This window comes from Hydra vulgaris, chromosome 10 (assembly GCF_038396675.1).
Source record: "Hydra vulgaris chromosome 10, alternate assembly HydraT2T_AEP".
NCBI lineage: Eukaryota > Metazoa > Cnidaria > Hydrozoa > Anthoathecata > Hydridae > Hydra > Hydra vulgaris.
Window position 1 is genome coordinate 42,982,501 of NC_088929.1, and position 19,774 is coordinate 43,002,274.

The following is a 19,774-nucleotide window of genomic DNA, read 5'->3' on the forward strand; positions in this document are numbered from 1 at the left end:
AAAAATTTTTTTTTTTTTATAAAATTTTTATCAACTTATGTATTTTTTTTTTTTAGAGTGGTTGTTGTTTTTAGCTACTAAATTTTATACAAGTTGATAAAAAAACATTTTTTATGACAATTTAACAGCAATTGAAAGTTTTAATAGGCAATTTATTCACGATTTTTATAAGCCTGTATAATTAAGAAACTAATTTGCTATGTATGATAGAACTATGAGAAATTTTGTTAATTTTTTTTCTTATGTTATTTATTTATTATTTTTTTTGTTTTGTTTTTTCACTTTTAATAATGTTTTTGCTATACATTACAAGTATAAATTATAGTAATAAATTCTTGTTTACTTTTAATTATAGTAATTCATTCTGGTGTTACTCGTCATTCAATTAAGTCTCATCCTTTTTCTGTGACTGTCCCTAAATGCTACAAAAACTTTTATTCCTCTAGTTTTTTTCCTCGAACATTAGTTCTTAGGAATTCCCTTCTTCAACCCTTGGAATTAGGAAAAATGAGGTCAGCAATAATTTGCCGACCTCAATCTTTTAGAGGACGGCATCAGGTCGGCAAAAATTATTTGATACAAAGGTCTTATAAAACATAGAAATGAGGTCAGCAATTTTTTACTGACCTCAAACAATTTCAGGTCGGCAGTTAGGTTGGCATTGCCGAATGCCAATCCTAATTCCGAGGGTTGCTTCCTTCATATTGCTTTCCTGATTCATATAATTTGCAATCCTTAAAGTTGTCTGTCAATCGTTATTTTGCTCTAGAATCTTCATATTTTCTCTTCCAGTAACTTTTAACTCTAATTAGTGGTTGCTTGCAGCCTTGTTGGAAACGGAAATGTTTAAAAAAAAAAGTCAAAAATATAGAAATAGTCCAATTAATCTGCTTAGTAGTGATTTAATAGTTAACTATATCAATTTGTTGTGGTTGTAAAATACAAAGGGAATAACAAGCTTTAAAATTCTTTAAAAAATTCATAAAATAGAAGCAATAAGTAGTAGTAAAATACAGAAAACTTTTTTTCTGCCATTCAAAATAAAAATTTAAAAATAATAGGCAACTTTTAAAAGCATTTACTTATGCAGCCCTCAGAATTAGGGTCGGTATTCGACAATACCAACCTAATAGCGTCCGAGGTTACCAAAAAATTGCAGAGCTTGTTTTTATGTTTTATGGTAACCCCTTTGTGTCCATTTTTTTTGCCAACCCCAAAAAGTTTGAGTTTGGCATTTAACTGCCAGCCTCACTTTTCCTGATTACGAGGGTTGCTTAAGTTTATCTAGAAACGCTTTCATGTAAAATAAAATTATGGAAAGGAAAAATAAAAAGAAGAATATATTAACTTTCCTATTTTACACTTTAACTGGAGTCTATTCAAGAATAAAAATTTTATTTGGCCATTTAATAGATCAATTACCCTATTATCATAAGTTAATTTTTGTTGTCATTCTAAGAATGTTATTATTTTCTCATACGTTTCAAGATTTATTTTAAAAAAGACCATATCCACTTACTTTATTTAAATCCTAAAAATTCTAGAAATAAAATTTAAATAACATTTTCTTGATTATAAATTGCATTTGCATGACTAATAATTTAAGAAAAAGATCAAAAATTGGAATAACCTCCTCCATAGTAGTGAAGAGGTAAATTTATACTACAAAAATTAAAAAAAATATTAATTTAATATACTATGTAATTTGATTTTTTAGTTTATATATAATTATTAGTTGTCTAGTTAATAAAATAATATATAGTTAATAAAAATAAGTTACCCATTAATCCAGAAAATCGATTAAAAGTTCTTGGGATTCTTGTCTGTGGGTTAATTTCTATAAGAACATTTTTCTCTGTATGTATATAAACCTGCAAAAGTCCAGCACGATTTAAAGGACTATCCATTAGCATTAGTAAACACTGATGAGTGATGTCAGGCCGAGAATTTGCAGGGTCGCGTCCATGCTTTTTTATTATATTTTTATGGTCATCGCAATTCATCAACTCAAAATTTTTTCCACTCTATAATATTTGAATATATATATATATATATATATATATATATATATATATATATATATATATATATATATATATAAATATATTTTTATTTTTTATTATATTTATTTTTATCAAGCAACTATTTACAATTAAAGATGATTTCCGATATATAAAATATTTAAAAATATTAAATACAAAATACACTTTATCATATATAGTAGTTTCAAGACTGGAGAACCTGAAGAAGATAAAATCTTATCATCAGTAATCTTTGATAATAAAAAAGACAGTAAAAGTTTATTGTTAAAAAAAATCAAGTAAGGAATCTTGATTGACAATTAGTTCAATTATGTTCTTTTTGAATTTTTGAGAGGTATTGGTTTCTCTTAGTTTACAACTCATGCTTGTAAAATGGTTCCATAGCATTGGGCCACGATAGGAAATGGCAAAGCTCGTAAGTTTTGATATAGGGAAAGGTTTTTTATAATTTCCGGTTGATTGAGTGTTGTATCGGTTTGATAATTTAGGAAAAATATTTTCGAAAACCTTTGGAGTTTTTTTAAACTGATGTTGGAACATAAATTGTGTGATTTTGAATACATTTATTTCATAAATATCATATCATCATAATTATCATATTTATATCATAAATATCATATATATATATATATATATATATATATATATATATATATATATATATATATATATATATATATATATATATATATATATATATATATATATATTAATAGTGAAAAGGTCAAAAATAAATTAAAAAAAAAGGAAAATAATAACAAATAAAAATTGTTAAGAATAAAAGATTTAAAAAAATAAATAAATAGTGAAAACAATAAAAATATTAAAGAATAAAAATTGAAGAAAAACACTAAATAAACAGAAGAACATAACGCAAAGTTAAAAGAATAAAAATGTTCAACCCTTGCAATTAGGATCGGCATTTGGCAATGCCAACCTAAATGCCAACTTAAAAGTGTTTGAGATCGGGAAAAATTGTAAGACCTTTGTATCAATTTTTTTTTGCTGACCTCATTTTTCCTAAGTACGAGGGTTGAATGTTTGTGATAAAATCGAAAATAAAAAACTGTAATAAGTTAACTAGTTTTTAACTATACTAGTGACACAGAACCTAATTTTGTAAATTGTAGATAACTTTGTATTTTTTTCAATTTTTTGGTTAAATAAATAAATATATATATATATATATATATATATATATATATATATATATATATATATATATATATATATATATATATATATATATATATGAAGGGGTCAGTGGAAAAAGTACTTAAGTCACAAAATTAATGTTTTGAGAAAATTTAGTTTGATCAGAGATATAACACTTTAAAACAAGGATTTAAAATGGCTGATCAAAGTAGATTTTCAAAACATATACTTTGCGACTCAAGTCTTAAGTCATAAAGTAAATGTTTTGAGAAAATCTACTTTGATCAGCCATTTTAAATCCTTGTTTTAAAGTGTTATATCTCTGATCAAACTTAATTTTCTCAAAGCATTAATTTTGTGACTTAAGTACTTTTTCCACTGAGCCCTTCATATATATATATATATATATATATATATATATATATATATATATATATATATATATATATATATATATATATATATATATATATATATATATATATATATATATATATATATATATATATATATATTGGCAATATAAGGTCAGAAGATTAAAAACAATGTTAAAAAAAAGTATTACTAAATACGTTTCTAAACTTTATTTGGGTAAATATAAACATTGAAGTTATGTTTTCTATGATTTTTCTGAAAAAGTATTTTGCCACGCACTGATATTTCATTCATTAAAAATATTTAATATCAATAAAATTTAAATTTGTAAATATAGGCTAATTAGTTTAGGAGAATACATCTAATAACAACATATTTTTATTTGTTTAAGTGTTTTAATTCGAGATTGCATGCTGCACAGTTACAATAACTACCCAGATACCAACACATTTAAAGAGTATCTTACTGCTTTATTCGATAAACACAGCTCGGAAGAAATCACCTTTAATCAGCAGCAAAGAGTCAACAAAAAACATGATATAGTTCCACTAACTCTTCCAGTGGATGATTTTATTGAAAAAGCTTGTCAACAAATAGACCAATTAAGAGACCATCATTATATAGCCAAAAATCAAGCAGCATATTTGCAGCATCTAAGAATAACATTACCAAGTAATCATATTTTAGTATTACTAGACTTTCCATTGGAAAACCAGTCAAGCAACATTGCATCCCTTTTGTTATTTACTATATGGAAGAAAATATGATAAAATGTAAAAGTGTTTTTATTATTTCAGATCATTTGCAACACAATACAAACTCAGTTCATTGTTTCATTTATGAAGTAATAAAACATTTAAAAGAGTTGATGCCTTACTTTAACCACTGCATTTATTTTAGTGATGGTGCACGTTCACAATATAAAAATTAAAAAAAAACATATCTAACTTATGTCACCATAAACTAGATCATAGAGTATCTGCAGAATAGCATTTTTTTGCCACATCACATGGGAAGAGTGCTTGTGATGGCATTGGGGGCTCTGTCAAAAGACTTGTAGCTAGGGCCAGTTTACAATCACTAACAGATCCTATCAATTCACCTGAAAAAATGTATGATTGGCGTAGACAAAATATTAAAGGAAGACATTTTTAATACATTTCAAATGATGCAATTGTATTACATTGCATAAAGTTTAAATTAGAAGAACGTTATGCTACTTGTTCAACAATTCCATGAACAAGAAGCCACCATTGTTTTATACCACAATCATTAACTACTTTACAGATGAGACAGGTGTCATTTGACAATATGTAAATGTTTCTAAAATGCATCATATGGTTTCACTTGCTTCTCTTTCACCAGGAATTAATATAGCATGTGTTTATGATGCAAAATGGTTTTTAGGCAATATTGTGGAAATATCTGAAGAAAATCAAGATGTTCTTATCAAGTTCATAAAGCAGTCTATTTTGTTAAACACTTTTACTTGGCAACATAAAGAAGATATTTGCTGGGTTCCAATAAAATTTCATCTTTAAAAGTTTAATCAACAACTGGTAGATGCTATGAACTATCAGCTCAAAAAAAAAACTGAAATATTACATATGTACAATAGCATAAGTAACATAATTAAATAACAACGCAGCAAAATTATTATAAATTTGATTTAATTGTTTTAAACATATAGTGGGTTGCCAAATTATTAGGGACACTTTACTTTTTACGTAATTTTAAAGTTTAAATGATTTTAGCGAGCAAATAAATTGTTTTTAAATAATTTTTTTTTGTGTATTTTAGTTACCAATATAACTATAATTGTTTTTAAACTGAGGTAATTGTGTCAGTCCGTCCTATCAGTCAAAAAGTTAGTTTATTATTCAATTAGCTGTCAATTGATGAAAAGTGTGGTTGGAGTAAGTTAAAAATTAATTTCAATTATTTATTTTTGGAACAATTTTTTGCAAGTTTTTGGAGTTTGGAACTATTGAAACCTAAGTATTGATTAATTATTTCAGTTGTTCAATTATTTATAGTTAATAATTTATTATTTTTGCTAATTTTAATGCATAAATCCTGACTTGTAACCATTCTCACCTCTCATTGATTTTTTTAGTATGGGCAAGTCTCCAGACTTAACCCCAAGAAAAAGAAGGGAAGTAAAAACCTTACTTCTTCATTCTTGTAACTCTGGAACCAGACGGTGTTAACAAGTGGCAGAAAAAGGATCACTACTCCACATTGTGACCGTAAAATTAGAGACATCTGTCTTAAAAACAGAAAAAAAAGTGTGGCTTAACTAGCTACAATGATAAACAATGAAGAAATTAACATCTCCAAAAGGACGGTTCAGAGAAGGTTGGATGAAGAGAATTTAATGAGTTGTTGTCCGACCAAAAAGAAGAGTATATGTTCATGCATGACTTATATGTTATAATTATAGAGTATATGTTATAATTATAGAGTATATAATTATAGAGTATATGTTCATGCATGACATGCACCGTGCCATAAATCTTGAAGTGTTACAGCATTCTTAACTGAAAAAAAAGTGTGTGCCTTGCCATGGCCAGGGAATTAACCTGATATGAAGCCCATAGAAAATCTATGGGAGTTCACAAAATGGGAAATTGCCAAAGAAATCATCATTACCAAGCAGCAATTAACAGAAACCCTAATAAGAGAGTGGCATAGCAGCCCCTGTCTCCAACAAAATGCAAAAGTCTACATAGAAAGCATGCCCTGACACCTGGAAGCTGTTATTGTAACTAAGAGTGGCATTACAAAATATTAAGATTATTACCTTATTTGTATAACTTACCTTATTGTAAAACTTTTTATAAAAAAAATATGTATAAGTAATTATGTTGTTTTATACTCGAAATTAAAGCACTTCATACATCAGAGATAAAACCAGACACGCTGTGTAATGAGAAGTGTTCAATTACAAATTTTTTTTAAGTTCTGGGCAAAAATATGCATGTTAAAAAGTAAATGGTTGGGGTTAGGGGGAGGGGGCAGGTAAGAGCTAGGGCTACTTAAAAACTGAGTTTAATTCAAGCTTAATTAAAGACTTATTTCTAGTACTTATTATGAAATACTTTTAAATTCATACATACTTTGTATTAGAATATATAACATAAAAAAAAGTACAACAATAACTTTATCTTTATTGTTTTTAATGCATTTGGGCAATTTTCATTGTTCTGATTTTGTAACTTCCCTATGAGTCCCCATTATTTTTTTTCTGAAATCACTGTAATAAAGTCTATTAGATAAGAAGAAAAAAAAATTAATAAAACCAGTGTTGATCCTTGGTTACCAGTGGTTTAAAGTGGAGGCACATTTTTTTAAGTTTTAGCTGCAGCCATTTTTAGAAGTCTATAAATTTTTACTGATTCGTATCTTATCAGTAAATTTTTAAAAATATGGAAGCCTACCATATATAAAAACTAAAAAATATGTCTTTTCACTTCTTAAATTGCAGATTTTATATATTGAATCATAAAAAATTAACTTTTTATATTTGCAAACAACTTTTTAGCTTTTTAAGGTAGCCATTATGGAAAAAATGTGACATTTGAGAATTCAATGTCAAAGTTTTATTAAAGTAAGTCTACAGTTGTATACAATAAAAAAATACTAGAAGGTTTTCTAAAATTTTGTTTTTAAAATGTAGAAATTCAAAGTATGAACAAAACATGTTTTTGCCACTGAAGTTTTTATTTTTGGAAAAATCAGAAATTTTAAATGACCGTACCTTATGAACCACAAAAGATTTTATGCTGAAGTTTTCAGGAAATACTTTTCTCATTGATATTAACAAACCCACTGAGTTTCATCAAAATCTGAGGGGGTCCATATTGAAATCCTAAAAACTTGGTTCATTTGGCATGGAATGACCCATACATACATACATACATATATATTTAAATATATATTTAAATATTTACCTACTTTCTTACAAACATTTGGTAATAGAGGGTAATTTCAAGCATTTGAATACAATGATGAACAATAGTGAAAGTAAGTCCAATGATATTCATCATAATCGGACGAATCAACTTAAATGAGCTAAAATGAAGACAAAAGTTTGTGAGAATAAGAAGAACACTGACAGAATTACTAAATTCTGACCTTATGAGCAGAAACAATGTTTGCAAATGTTAGGAAAAGATTGACGAAGCACATTTGGCCACAACAAAGGTAATAAATGACCTTTCAGTTGAGTATTGGAAAAAGAATGAATTTGAAATTGTGACCAAAGTCACAAAAATATTTACATCAACAAAAAAAAAACAACAAAAAAACTGATTAAGATTATAACAATTATGACTGATTATAATATAATAATTATGAAAATAATGATAATTATGAAGTATTTAGAAATATTTACATCATAAAAAAAAAAAAAAAAACAACCCCCGATAAGTAGAACCAACTAATCATAATAATCAAAATTTTTTTTCAATTGGTCAAGAATTCTGTTCAAGTTTAACTTGCTTATTTAAACCAGGCATTTGGCAATTTATAAGTAAGCTTTTCCTAATTTTGAATTCATACTTGCTTTGAGCAGAATCCAAAATGGAAAAGCAATTAGAGGAAGCTTTTCTTAGACACTTAATGTTATTCATTAAATGATGAAAAATTTGAGACTTTTCAACTTCCTTGAAATGTTAATCAATGTGTTGCAAAAAGTTTTGGACAGTTCATTCTATGTAAAAATTTTATCTCATTTTTTCCAGCACTTCACTTTCAAAGTTTTCTTTTTTTCCTTCTGTATTCTTAATTACTACAAAAATTTACAATTTTTAAATTATATATTTTTTAATTTTACATTTTATGCTTTTTATATATTTATATCATATTTTAACCATGGTTAACTGTTTTTTTTTTGTTTTCTGTTAACTCCTAACTTTTATCATATGCTTGTGATGCTTGCAGCCTTGCTGGGGGAGAATTTGATTAAATCAACTAAAAAACAAGTATAACATTAAAAAAAAGTGCAATCTTGAAATAACAAAAAACAAAGAGTAAGCAGTAAGCAAAGAGGCAGTAAATAAAAGCAAATAAAAGAATAGTCAGATTTAAATATAAAATAATGCAACAACAACTCTTTTTCACACCTTCACGATTAGTTTTTTCTTGAAAGTAATATTTTTGCAACTTGTTTTTTTTCTTTTTTGATTTAGCAATTTTTTTTAGGTCTTTCTAAAAGTATAGATTGTTGTTATCTGTTTTTATTGTCTGTTTATTAGGTTCATCCATAAAGTATTCACACTATTGTATAGTTCTAAATAAAAGTATGATCATTTGCTCTTAATTACTTTAACTCTCTGCAAGAAAACTGGTTGCTTTGATTTAGTTTATAGGTAAATTTACTGTGGTGTACTTTATCCATAAAGTAAATTACACTAAGTTTAACTTTAGAATAGAAGTAGGTTATGCCAGTTAAGTTATGACAGTAAAGATACTTAACTATTAAATATACTTAATTTGCTCAAAGACATTTACTTGGAAACGTTAGGCATAGAAATATTTATATCTTATATGTTGTATATTTATATCTTATATGCTTTTAACACGTAATAAACTTCTAAATTAAAATTATTTTAACAAGAAATTTCCCTCTCACATTATTTTATTACAAAACAATTTGAACAAAAACATTTAATGAAAAACCAAATTAAAAATTTTAATTGATCTAATAGATAACTGTAACTTTGCATTATCTGATAACTATCAATTGTGATGTATTTTAACATATCTACTATTAAAAACTTTTGGAAATCATTTATCTCTAATGTGTCAATTGTTTCAAATAGCTTTTTACTATTGCTTTTTGTATTCAAAATGTATGATTATAATTCGTTTTTTAAATTTTATTTTTCATTAGAATTGCAATATTTTTACCCTCTTTTTAATCAGATATATATTTTAAATGAAAATAGTTAATCAAAGAAGTAGCTATTCTAACAACAGCCATTATATGAAAAAGCATTGTTTTCCTGATTTTTTCCAAAGATTTAAAAGACTGTTCAAATGTACAACTAACAGCCTCAACAAACCATCTGCATTTTGTAACAAACCTAGTTAGTTTGTAAACTAGTAAACTGACTATTAAAACAAGTTGCCATCTTGGTAAATACTTTATATCAGGGGTGTAGAGTTGTAAAAAAAAAGTACTGACTCCAATCGTTTAAATTTTCAGAGTACGACTCTGACTCCAACTCCAAAGCAAAATTTTTGAAAAACTCTTTGAATTCTTTAAAAAATGAGGTTTAGTATGAATATAAGGTTTATTGAATATTTTGTACATGCACGTGCAATACCAAGAAGTTTTACCATTGGAGTTGGAATTGCGATTTTGTATAGCAACTCCGACTTTGCTAAAAATGTTGCGACTCTGACTTCAAAGCTTTGCTTTATATGTAGTTTTCAATTAATCAATGATATGATATTCATAATGATATCTTTGAAACCTCTAAAACTAATAAATCATTGGACTGAACTAGTTCTTATAAATTACTTTTTGTTTTTAAAACATTGCTTAATATAGCTGTGTCATTAATAATTACAGCAAAAGGTTCATAAACATCAATAATAAAAATATTTGCAGTGCATACTACAAAAGGCTTAGCTAAATGTCTTCCCATTGTACAAGTTTCATTGTAAAAATTATTTGAACAAAATAAATAAGTACCATCAGATATAATTGGTAGATGTTCGTCTTTCAAGTCAAACAAACTTTTGATCATATCAGCGTTATTTAATCACCAATCATTTTGTGATTGCGATTTTGCTCCTAGACTTTTGCTAACAAAATCAGAACTAAGCGAGGCTCTTGTCTGATGGCAATAATTCCAAACTTTCAACCGACATAACAAACTAAAATAACAAGCAATTGAATTTTGATCAAGAACAGTCTTTAACCAAACAAGATAAACTGCAAAACCTCGTTCTTTCGAACATTTGAAAAAGTTTTTTTATTTTTGAAAGAAAAATTCATCTTTGGTAGAACCTATATTTTGGAGACAAAACTCAGTTGTTACGTTATTTATATTACTAAATATTGTGAATATTGATGCTGTTATTTAATCCTAGACCAAAAACTTAAAAATAAAAACCTAGTATCATTGTTTTATTTAAGTTAACAGAATTTTTTACAATTGATACATCTAAATATTCATCTAAAGTCATTTACTACCTGTCAAATGAAATGACAACACTAACTTTCAATTGGTATAAATATGTTTGTTTTAATAAAATCATTAATTATATCTTTTTTTGTTACTTTTCTAAATGGAGTTGAACTAGATTCACATTTTCAAATAAAACAGATACAATGTAAATTTGCAATTCTATCAATTTCTATATTGATCGTATTTTTTTCAATAGATAGATCACAATAAACATTGTCATTGTCATCATCAACAAAATTGTACTCTTCAGAATTATTATCAATACTCATACTATCTTCAACAAGTATATTGTTAGAAATAACACTTTTATTTCTATGATTTGTATCAAGCAAATGAACGGCTTCATTCAATGATTTTAAATTCTTGTAATAAATGATGTTATCCTGAATCATTTTGTAACATTATTATCTAATTTTTTTTTGGATTATAAATTATTTTGAAGTTGAAAAGTGTATTTTTATATTGCTTTCTAACATCATTGAGTGTAAATATGTGTTTAAGAAAAAAAAAAAAAAAAGGCCAAAAATGTTAAGTTAGACAATCGTTTTATTAGTACGCTAGATCAACAAGCAATAAACTAGTATGAACATGGTATCTAATAAGCTTAGTTTTTTTTTAAGTTTACTGGATTATTCTTTCAATTTGGTCTTATTTAGTTAATAGAAAAAGAATGTTTTTGCAAAAATATTAAGTTTAAAGTTTTATGATTATGTTTTCATCAATTCTAATTTATTAATTAGAATAGTTATTTACATCGTTTTATTATTAATGCATTTTGTTTTAAATGTTATAAAATGCAATAAAACAACATAGCAAAGTTGTCATTTTTTTAACATCTTCGATTTCAACAAGGCTGCAAACAACCATGATTAGAGTTGCAAGTTACTGGAAGAGAAAAGATGAAGATTGCAGAGCAAGATAATCATTGACAGACAACTTAAAAGATTACAAATTATATGAATCAGGAAAGCAAGCTGAAGGAAGCGAATTCCAAAGAACTGATGTTCAAGGAAAAAAACTAGGCGAATAAAAGTTTTTGGGGCATTTAGGGACAGTCACAGAAAAAAAAAAGAGTCTTAAATGATGAGTAACACAAGAATAAATTTTAGTAAATGGCAGAGACGCTAGCTCTTTAGAGCAGTGCCCATTATAGTATTTGTAGAAAAGAGAAAGAGAAGCAACATTACAACGATGTGATAATGGTTGGAGGTTGGCTGAAAGAGCAGGTCCAACTGTGAGAGCAGGTCCAACTGTTTTATATTAACACAAACTTTTTAGATTGACGAAAGAACTTCACAGTATTATCTTACTGTTGTTTTATAAAGCTTTTTACAAAAACAATTTATTACGCTTTAAAAATAAAACATGTTTTATTGTCAGCATTAATGGGGCCTTTTATAACTGATAAAAGTGGTTAAAATATTATAATATTTGCATTTTTACTTTTTTAAGTATCATGTTAAGTAAAAAAAATTAATAAAAATAAAATCATAATAGTATTAAATATCCTATTTAATATTAATAGTATTAAATATCCTACATTACAATATAACTGCAACTTAAGCTGTAAACTATAACTGCAATTTAAGCGACTATAAACCTCGCCAACTAAGAATATTATGAGCATGATTATGAGAAATATTACGTTATAACGCAAATTATTATATAATTTACAGTAAGTTAAGTTATAATTTAAATTATTAAAAAGTACTTGTCTCAAACATATACAGTGCATGGCACCCTAAGCAATAAGCTACACAGTTGCTAATTTGAACTAATCAAGCCAAATTCATAAAAAAATGCTCCTTATATGGCCTCAACAATGCACACCAAAAGCACCAATAGGGTGTCAGCCAGCCCAATGGCACTGCATATACCCTGGAATTTCCTTTTTTTAGGTTCCCAAAATTTAATGACCTTTTTATTTTTATTATATAGAACAATTAAATTAAAATTTCCCAAAAATTTGTAAAACAGTAATAACAAATATTTCTAATATCAGAAAAAATGCTGTAAAAAAAATATTTCCAGCTAACACCTTGACCATCCATGCGCAACATAGTATTTTTAATACTCTGATATTTTACAGTTGTCAATTAAATCAATCTCTCTGAGAAGCTATAAAAAAATTAAGCAAACCATAACACTGTGCAGCTTCACAACTAATAAATTGAGTTTTAAAGCTTAAAACTTATTAGAAGATAACAGAAAGAGTTGCCACCACAAAAGAAGCACAAGCAAAAACCCACGAGTAGAGTCAAAAAAATCCATCATTCTAACCAGAAAACACTGTAACACAGGTTTAAATCTACACCAGGCTGTTAAAGAATTGATGAAATAAAACAGGCAAGGCTCAAAAAAGATCAACAAAAAATTCTGCTTACCCCTAGTCCTTACCAAGAAGACCTTCTACAAAACTATTGCCATGTACTGTTTAGATCTGTCCAAGGTAAGCTTTTTTATTAAGACAATACCACTAGCCTTTAAGCAACCTAGAACTTATAGCTTTTATGCAACCATTTTAAATTAGAGTTAGTATCTTTTCATCTTTACCTAAAAAAGCAACCTGAGTAGCAATATTAGGTATGCAGAAATCGCGAGATCTGGAGCCAATAAATATGCTAAAAAACTCAAGACAGATTTTTTGAATTTTCTTTTTTAGTAGCATCAGACAAAAGTATATTTGTTGCGTTTCTTTTTAGAAACAATATAAACTTAAATTTTTTTGAAAAAAAGTCTGCCTTGATCTTTATGTGACTTTTATTTATGGTTCTTAACTTATTGATTTTATTGCTTATGAAAATTTTGTTGATTTTCTCATGATAAGATGTCAAATAAAAGTTTGGTTATTTCTAAAAATATTTATTAAATTTTTTACACTAACTTTCTTTAAGGTGTCACAGATAGCCTAGTAGGTGTCGCACTTTTAGTACCTAATTTTTGTTTTCATGAATTCATTAACTTTGTATATGAGAGTGACAGAGAAAGGAAGACAGGGGAGGGGGAGTTAAAATATTATTGCTTTGAAGGAGGAGAGGGGGTCTGGAAGCTACCCTTCCCTAAACAAAATTTATACACCGTTAGTATGTGTTGTGAAGAAATACATAATTTTTATTTTTTTCCTATATGTGATTTTTTTATAAAGATTTAACTAATTATATGGATAAAAAAACTTGTTTCTAGGCTGTTTATACCATCACCATCCCGTTTAATAATCTTAACTTAACTTTAAGATACCATGTATATTCACTATAAAATACATGTCTTATACATGACAATAATCTGGAAGCAAATTATAACAACTGTTAAGTATAAAAATTACCTAATTCATTTTAAAAATACACTATTATGAAAATAAATTAGATTTATTTAATGCAAAGATGGCGGTTCAGTACACCCTTCCCAAATTTTAGTACGCCCTATATCTAGAGAACAAATAAATTTTGTAGCCTATTCTTACACCTTTTTTCTTTATTCTAAGTTATAATTTTCTATGCAAAAAAAATTTTTTTCTTGACCACAGTATTACTAACAAATAAAATTTTTATGCCAATAATTTGCTACTAAAAACATCATTACTATACTTTTTGTTGAATTGCTCAATTCTCATAATTTTTAAAGTTAAGATACTGAATCTAAGGGCTTTCCAATATGTAACATTCTAGTATTTGATCAATTTAAAAAAATCAGTTCACATGCCTAGCAATATTGTTTATATAGTTTACAAACTGTTAACAATACAGCACCAATAATGTTTGCTACATGAGATGTTCTTGAAGACAGTAGGTATGTGCTATATGTGCTTTACGGTACCGATTTCTTCAGTTGGATTCCATCATATGGAAAAATATGGCATCAGTTGGATGCCATATTTTTCAAACTTTATTTGGTAATCATCTAGTTAGGACTTGTTTTGTAGTCTTTTTTATCAAAGTTATGGATATATATTCATCGCATTTTTATCAAAGTTATGGATATATATATTTTTTTAGACCTATTTTTTTCAACTTTTATTGATTTTTTCTAAATACCTATCAAATTTCATTGTAAAACATTAGTATCACAGACATCCCACTTTTACTCACAACTTTCAAATGCGTTTGGTATTATGTGAAACTACTATTACTAAAATGCCATTGACCCAATGGAATATTTTGAAATTAATCACAGTTTTCTTAAGGACTCCTTGTTGTTAGCTGTTGTTACTTAAATACACAGAACATTTTGTTCTGAGTATTTAAGTAACAAGTAAAATGATCCAATATCTATGAAATTTTCACTTTTGTAATGTTAGGTTTATGCACTTTTAATGATAGACAATTTAAAATTTTTACACACATACCTAAAGACAGAAGAACATAAAAGCTTCATTTAATGATCAGTGGCGGATCCAGCATTTTTTGGTCTTTGAGATAGCTAACTTCCAGACATGGAGCAAACTTCAAACATTTATATGTTTATACTTATGTCAAATAAGGATGCTTTGCAAAAAATTGCGATGATTGGAGGTTGGGAACAAAAAAGCCCCAATTTTTGTGCCCCCCCTGCCCCAAACGTGAGAGCAACAAGTTGATAAAATATTTTTTGTACTGTTTTTAACTAGACTAATATTCATCGATAAATTTTAAATTTCATAGTAAAATATTTTAGCTTTCAAAAATTATGACCATATAAAGTTTAAACCCCCCTCAATTTGAGGGGGTTATAAATTTTATATGGTCATTATTTTTAAACGCTGAAAGATAACACTATGAAACTTAAAATTTATGGATGAATATAAGTCTAGTTGAGAACAGTTCAAAAAATACTTCATCAACTTGGTACTCTCACGTTTGGGGCAGGGGGGCACAAAATTTGGGGCTTTTTTGTTCCCAGCCTCCAATCATAGCAATTTTTTTGCAAAGCATCCTTATTTGATATAAGTATAAACATATGCTCATGTCTGGAAGTTAGCTATCTCAAAGACCAAAAAAAGCTGGATCCGGCTCTGATGATTATTAAACTTTATAAACTAATTAATATAATACTAATTAATATAATTAGATTCTAACTGTCTTAATTATTAATAAAGTTATATAATGTTTAGAAATGCTTTATAAAATTTTACTTCTAATTTAGAAGTAAAAAAATATTCAATTTTCTAAATTGAATATTTTTTTACTGTTCGGCTAATTTTGAAAATATTTGTCGTATGTTAATTTTGACAAATGTAAAGTGTTATTATTAATATGTAATATGCAGTACACACTTTATATTACTAAAAAGGAATCAATTGCTGTGAATCAAATCAATTGCTGTGAATTGCTTGAACCAAATTAAAAACTCTGGAAAAAAGAGTAACTTTACAAAATATTACCTTTACTGTTTCTAGTGAGGCATTTTCTAAAACAACAATAAGTCGTTTTCCTGAATCATTTTGCTTAAGAACCTTTGGAATTTTTGAAGGAGTCGGACCTTCATCGTCACTGCTCGCGTGGGCCATATTATTATTTAAAGTAGAAACGATCAAAAAGCTTCGCTGAATAAATACTTTCGCTGTTATTTACATATTTTGGAAATTCGGATCGTTTGGGACGTCCAAAATTCCGTCTGCAATTTTCGAAAATTTTAACCCATTTTCGAAATTATCACGTTTTTCTGTTCCCGCTCCCACCTTATAATTACGCTATGAATTCGTACCCCCTTTTAAATTTTGTTGTTTTAAATACGATTATAAATTATTTACAATACTTTTTAGTTAAGGTGTAAAGAGAGCAGGCGGGAGACAAAAGTTTTATCATCCAGCCCCACTGTATCATTTACATTATTGTTATGTTGAACAAATAATAAGCTACCATATAAAAAAATATTACAATTTCAGTAAAATAATATTAAATACTTTTAGATAAAAAGTGATACATTTCTTTTTCTTTTTCTGAATACAATAATATTTAAAATAAAATAAAAAAAATTATAAAAAAAAATATTTAAAGATAAGTAATGATGGGTGATATCGCTTTTTAACAAAAGGAAAAGTTAAAAAATTTGAGAGAATAAAACAAAAATTAAAAATTAGATTAGTATTTGAGATCATCATTATCAAGTAATTGCTTTTTTAAGACTTTTAAAAGTTTTGAAATTGTAGTTTTACTATTATTTGGGAGAATTTTCTTAGCTGCATATTAGCTGCATAGTTATCTAATGAATGCATTTTAATATATATAAATTTTAATTTTTATAAATATTACTTTGAAAGTCATTATTCACGCGTACAAATTTTTTGGTGACACGATGAGTCGGCGCAGAATCATGGATAATCAATTCGACATAATCCGAGGCACGGCTTATATGGATCGAGGGAACAACTTTATAATGGTACAAAGTTCGTGGATTTAATGTTTTTTGTATTTTATAAGAACGCTTTTTTGTATTTTGTGTTTTGAAGTAAATGAAAGTTGCTTTATATGTTTTAACTACTATTGTCGTTAAATTATAACTAAATTTATATATTATTTATATTTTTTAAAGTTTCATACAGTAATAATAATAGTAATAATAATAATAATCAATGCGTACATAAATTGACTGATATGGCCCTAGTCGCAGTGTAGTTAAATACATCGACTGACTTAATTAGGTATGGAGAATTGGAGTGTGCATATATTCTTTTTTTCACTCCTATAGTTCGATATAAAGTTGTATAAATTAACAGTGAAAATTTAAAAAGTTAGTTCCAATTTATTTTTAATTAGAATAGCCGCAATCGAATGTTTTAGGCTGAGCACTCTTTTAAACAATAGAAAAGATTTCCTTGATTTAAAACTTAAAAAAAAAAAAAATGTTGCATCACAAATTAGCTTACTTCTTTCCACACCCCCTCCCTCATCCGCATCCCGTAACCTAATTTGTGGATGACCCCATTGCAGAGAGAAAATAATTAAAAGTGTCATTAATTCGAGGTTTGCGAAAATATGATTTCAAAACTTCTGATGGTGTAAGCCTGTTGCAAATGGACAACATTCTAGTATTCTGGAAGAACTTTTTTTAAACCACCGCACAGTGGGCCAGAATTTATTTGACAAAACAGATAACTAGTTATATAAAAAAGATTTAAGAAATATTTTTGTACTGTTTACTAATTTAACTGAATTACGGTTTCAATGGTGACATTAGTTTTAGTTTTAAATCGCTATGATTACCTAGATTGCTTAGCAACCAACATATTTTATTAGCTATAATAAATAAAAGCTGGACAAAAGTAATAACTTTATCGTTTATAGTTACTCCCATATTACCAAATTGAGTATTTTTATACTAAAATGTAGTGGTACAATTTCTTATTTGGTTAATAGTGACACCTAAAATGCCTAGTAACAGTTCATTTTGCATAGTTACTAGCTTAAGTTTCTTAAAAAATCAAAGTTGTAAACTAGTCTAATAATAATCTGTCAGCCTGATTGAGAATCGTTTTATGCATATAATAATTAAACTCATACCAAATTACTAATTTTAGATGTTTTTATGAAACTACTACATTATCTATATATAAAAAAAAAAAATCCTTAAGGTTAAACCTTTTCGTGTATATAATGATATGAAAGCTATTGTTTAAAATTATTTTTCAAAGCAAATCTCATATATTCTGATTGTAAAATAGCTTTAGCTTTTTTTTCTTTACCATTTTGGCGCAAACTACAACCTGATGCAAACAATAGTTCTAAAGATAAAAAAAAAAAAATGCAACTAATGGCGTCCATCTTCTTTTCTTTGTTTTACTACTTGAAGTATCATTATTTATCTGGGGTCTGCCAAATACTACAGATGGGTAAGAACAGAGTTATTTTTATTAATAAAAGCCGTTAGAAGAATGTTCTTATAATCAATTAATTGAACCAATATCGATAATTTTGCAGCCTTTGTTTGTTGTTTGCTTCAAAATGAATTTTTTAGCTTTTGCATATATATGCTACCTTATTATTTGAAGTTAAGTTAATGCCATTTACAACTGCATTTAAAATATTAGGTTTAGCTTACTTCAAATATTTTTTATTGAATATAAATAAATATCAATATTTTAATTTTTAACTATATAAAAATATAAATTACATTCCAAGACACCCGCGGACCATGCGGACACCCGCGGATTTTAAACCAACTTTAAATTGATAATATAGATATTGAACAACGTATTTTAAGTCTCAAATTGCTGGAAATTCAACAAAATACAAACATAAAATAGTTTTTTATTAAAAATTACTTGAAATTAACAACTATTTTATGTTTATTAGTAACACAAAAAATATTATCAAATTAAAAAAAAAAAATTCGAAATAAAAATTTGAAAAAAAAAAAGAAGCTTTTTATTCTACAGCTTAGAAACAAATTAATGTTAACCCTAACCCTAACAAAAGTATATACATTTTGCAAAAGCTGAATGTTTAAGCTATAAATTGGAATATATTAATGTCATTTTTGAGATTGTATTTTTTTAAATTTCGTCCACCACTTGGCCCACTGTGCACCAACAATTTTAGAATTTTTAGAATCTTATAGGAAAAAATCGATAATTTTAACTTTTATCTTATTTCTCAAACATCTGTAAACTTCCGGCTATATATCAATCAAGAAAATATTAACTTTCAAAGTATAGTGTAAAATATTTTAGACGTTTATAGAATAAAAAATCTAGATAAAAATTGCATTTAAGTTATAACAGATTGCTTGAATAAGATTTTTGTTAATTTTTGTATGTTTTTGTAAGAATCTGAACACGTAGGGCTAAAACTCAACCCTTTTTCTTTTAATAAGTATTGATGCTACCGAGACCCATCCAAATATATTTATGTACACTCTGTGATATATTATCTATTTCTGCTTGAGTTATTGCATGTCTGGGATTGTTTCTGGTGTGTTTACTTTCAAGTTATGAAGTGCCGAGAATATAGCGTATCTAGAATGCCGAAAGAAAAAAAAAATATTGGAAGATACAAATTTCTCGTATGAGATGAAAAATCAATGAAT

The 19,774-nt window shown here is 26.9% G+C and overlaps 1 protein-coding gene across 1 annotated transcript in view; it reads right to left on the minus strand.

Moving 5' to 3' along the window:
• The window catches only part of LOC100209283 (ribosomal RNA small subunit methyltransferase NEP1), a 30,291-nt gene extending 13,963 nt beyond the window's left edge, over nucleotides 1-16,328 (minus strand). The window contains exons 1-2 of the mRNA XM_065808077.1: nucleotides 16,131-16,328; nucleotides 1,781-2,024 (exon numbers count right to left, since the gene is read on the minus strand). Coding sequence (XP_065664149.1) covers nucleotides 1,781-2,024; nucleotides 16,131-16,256 — 370 coding nt within the window. The 5' untranslated portion in view covers nucleotides 16,257-16,328. The remainder of the gene's footprint in view (nucleotides 1-1,780; nucleotides 2,025-16,130) is intronic.
• Between the last annotated feature and the right edge of the window lie 3,446 nt (nucleotides 16,329-19,774).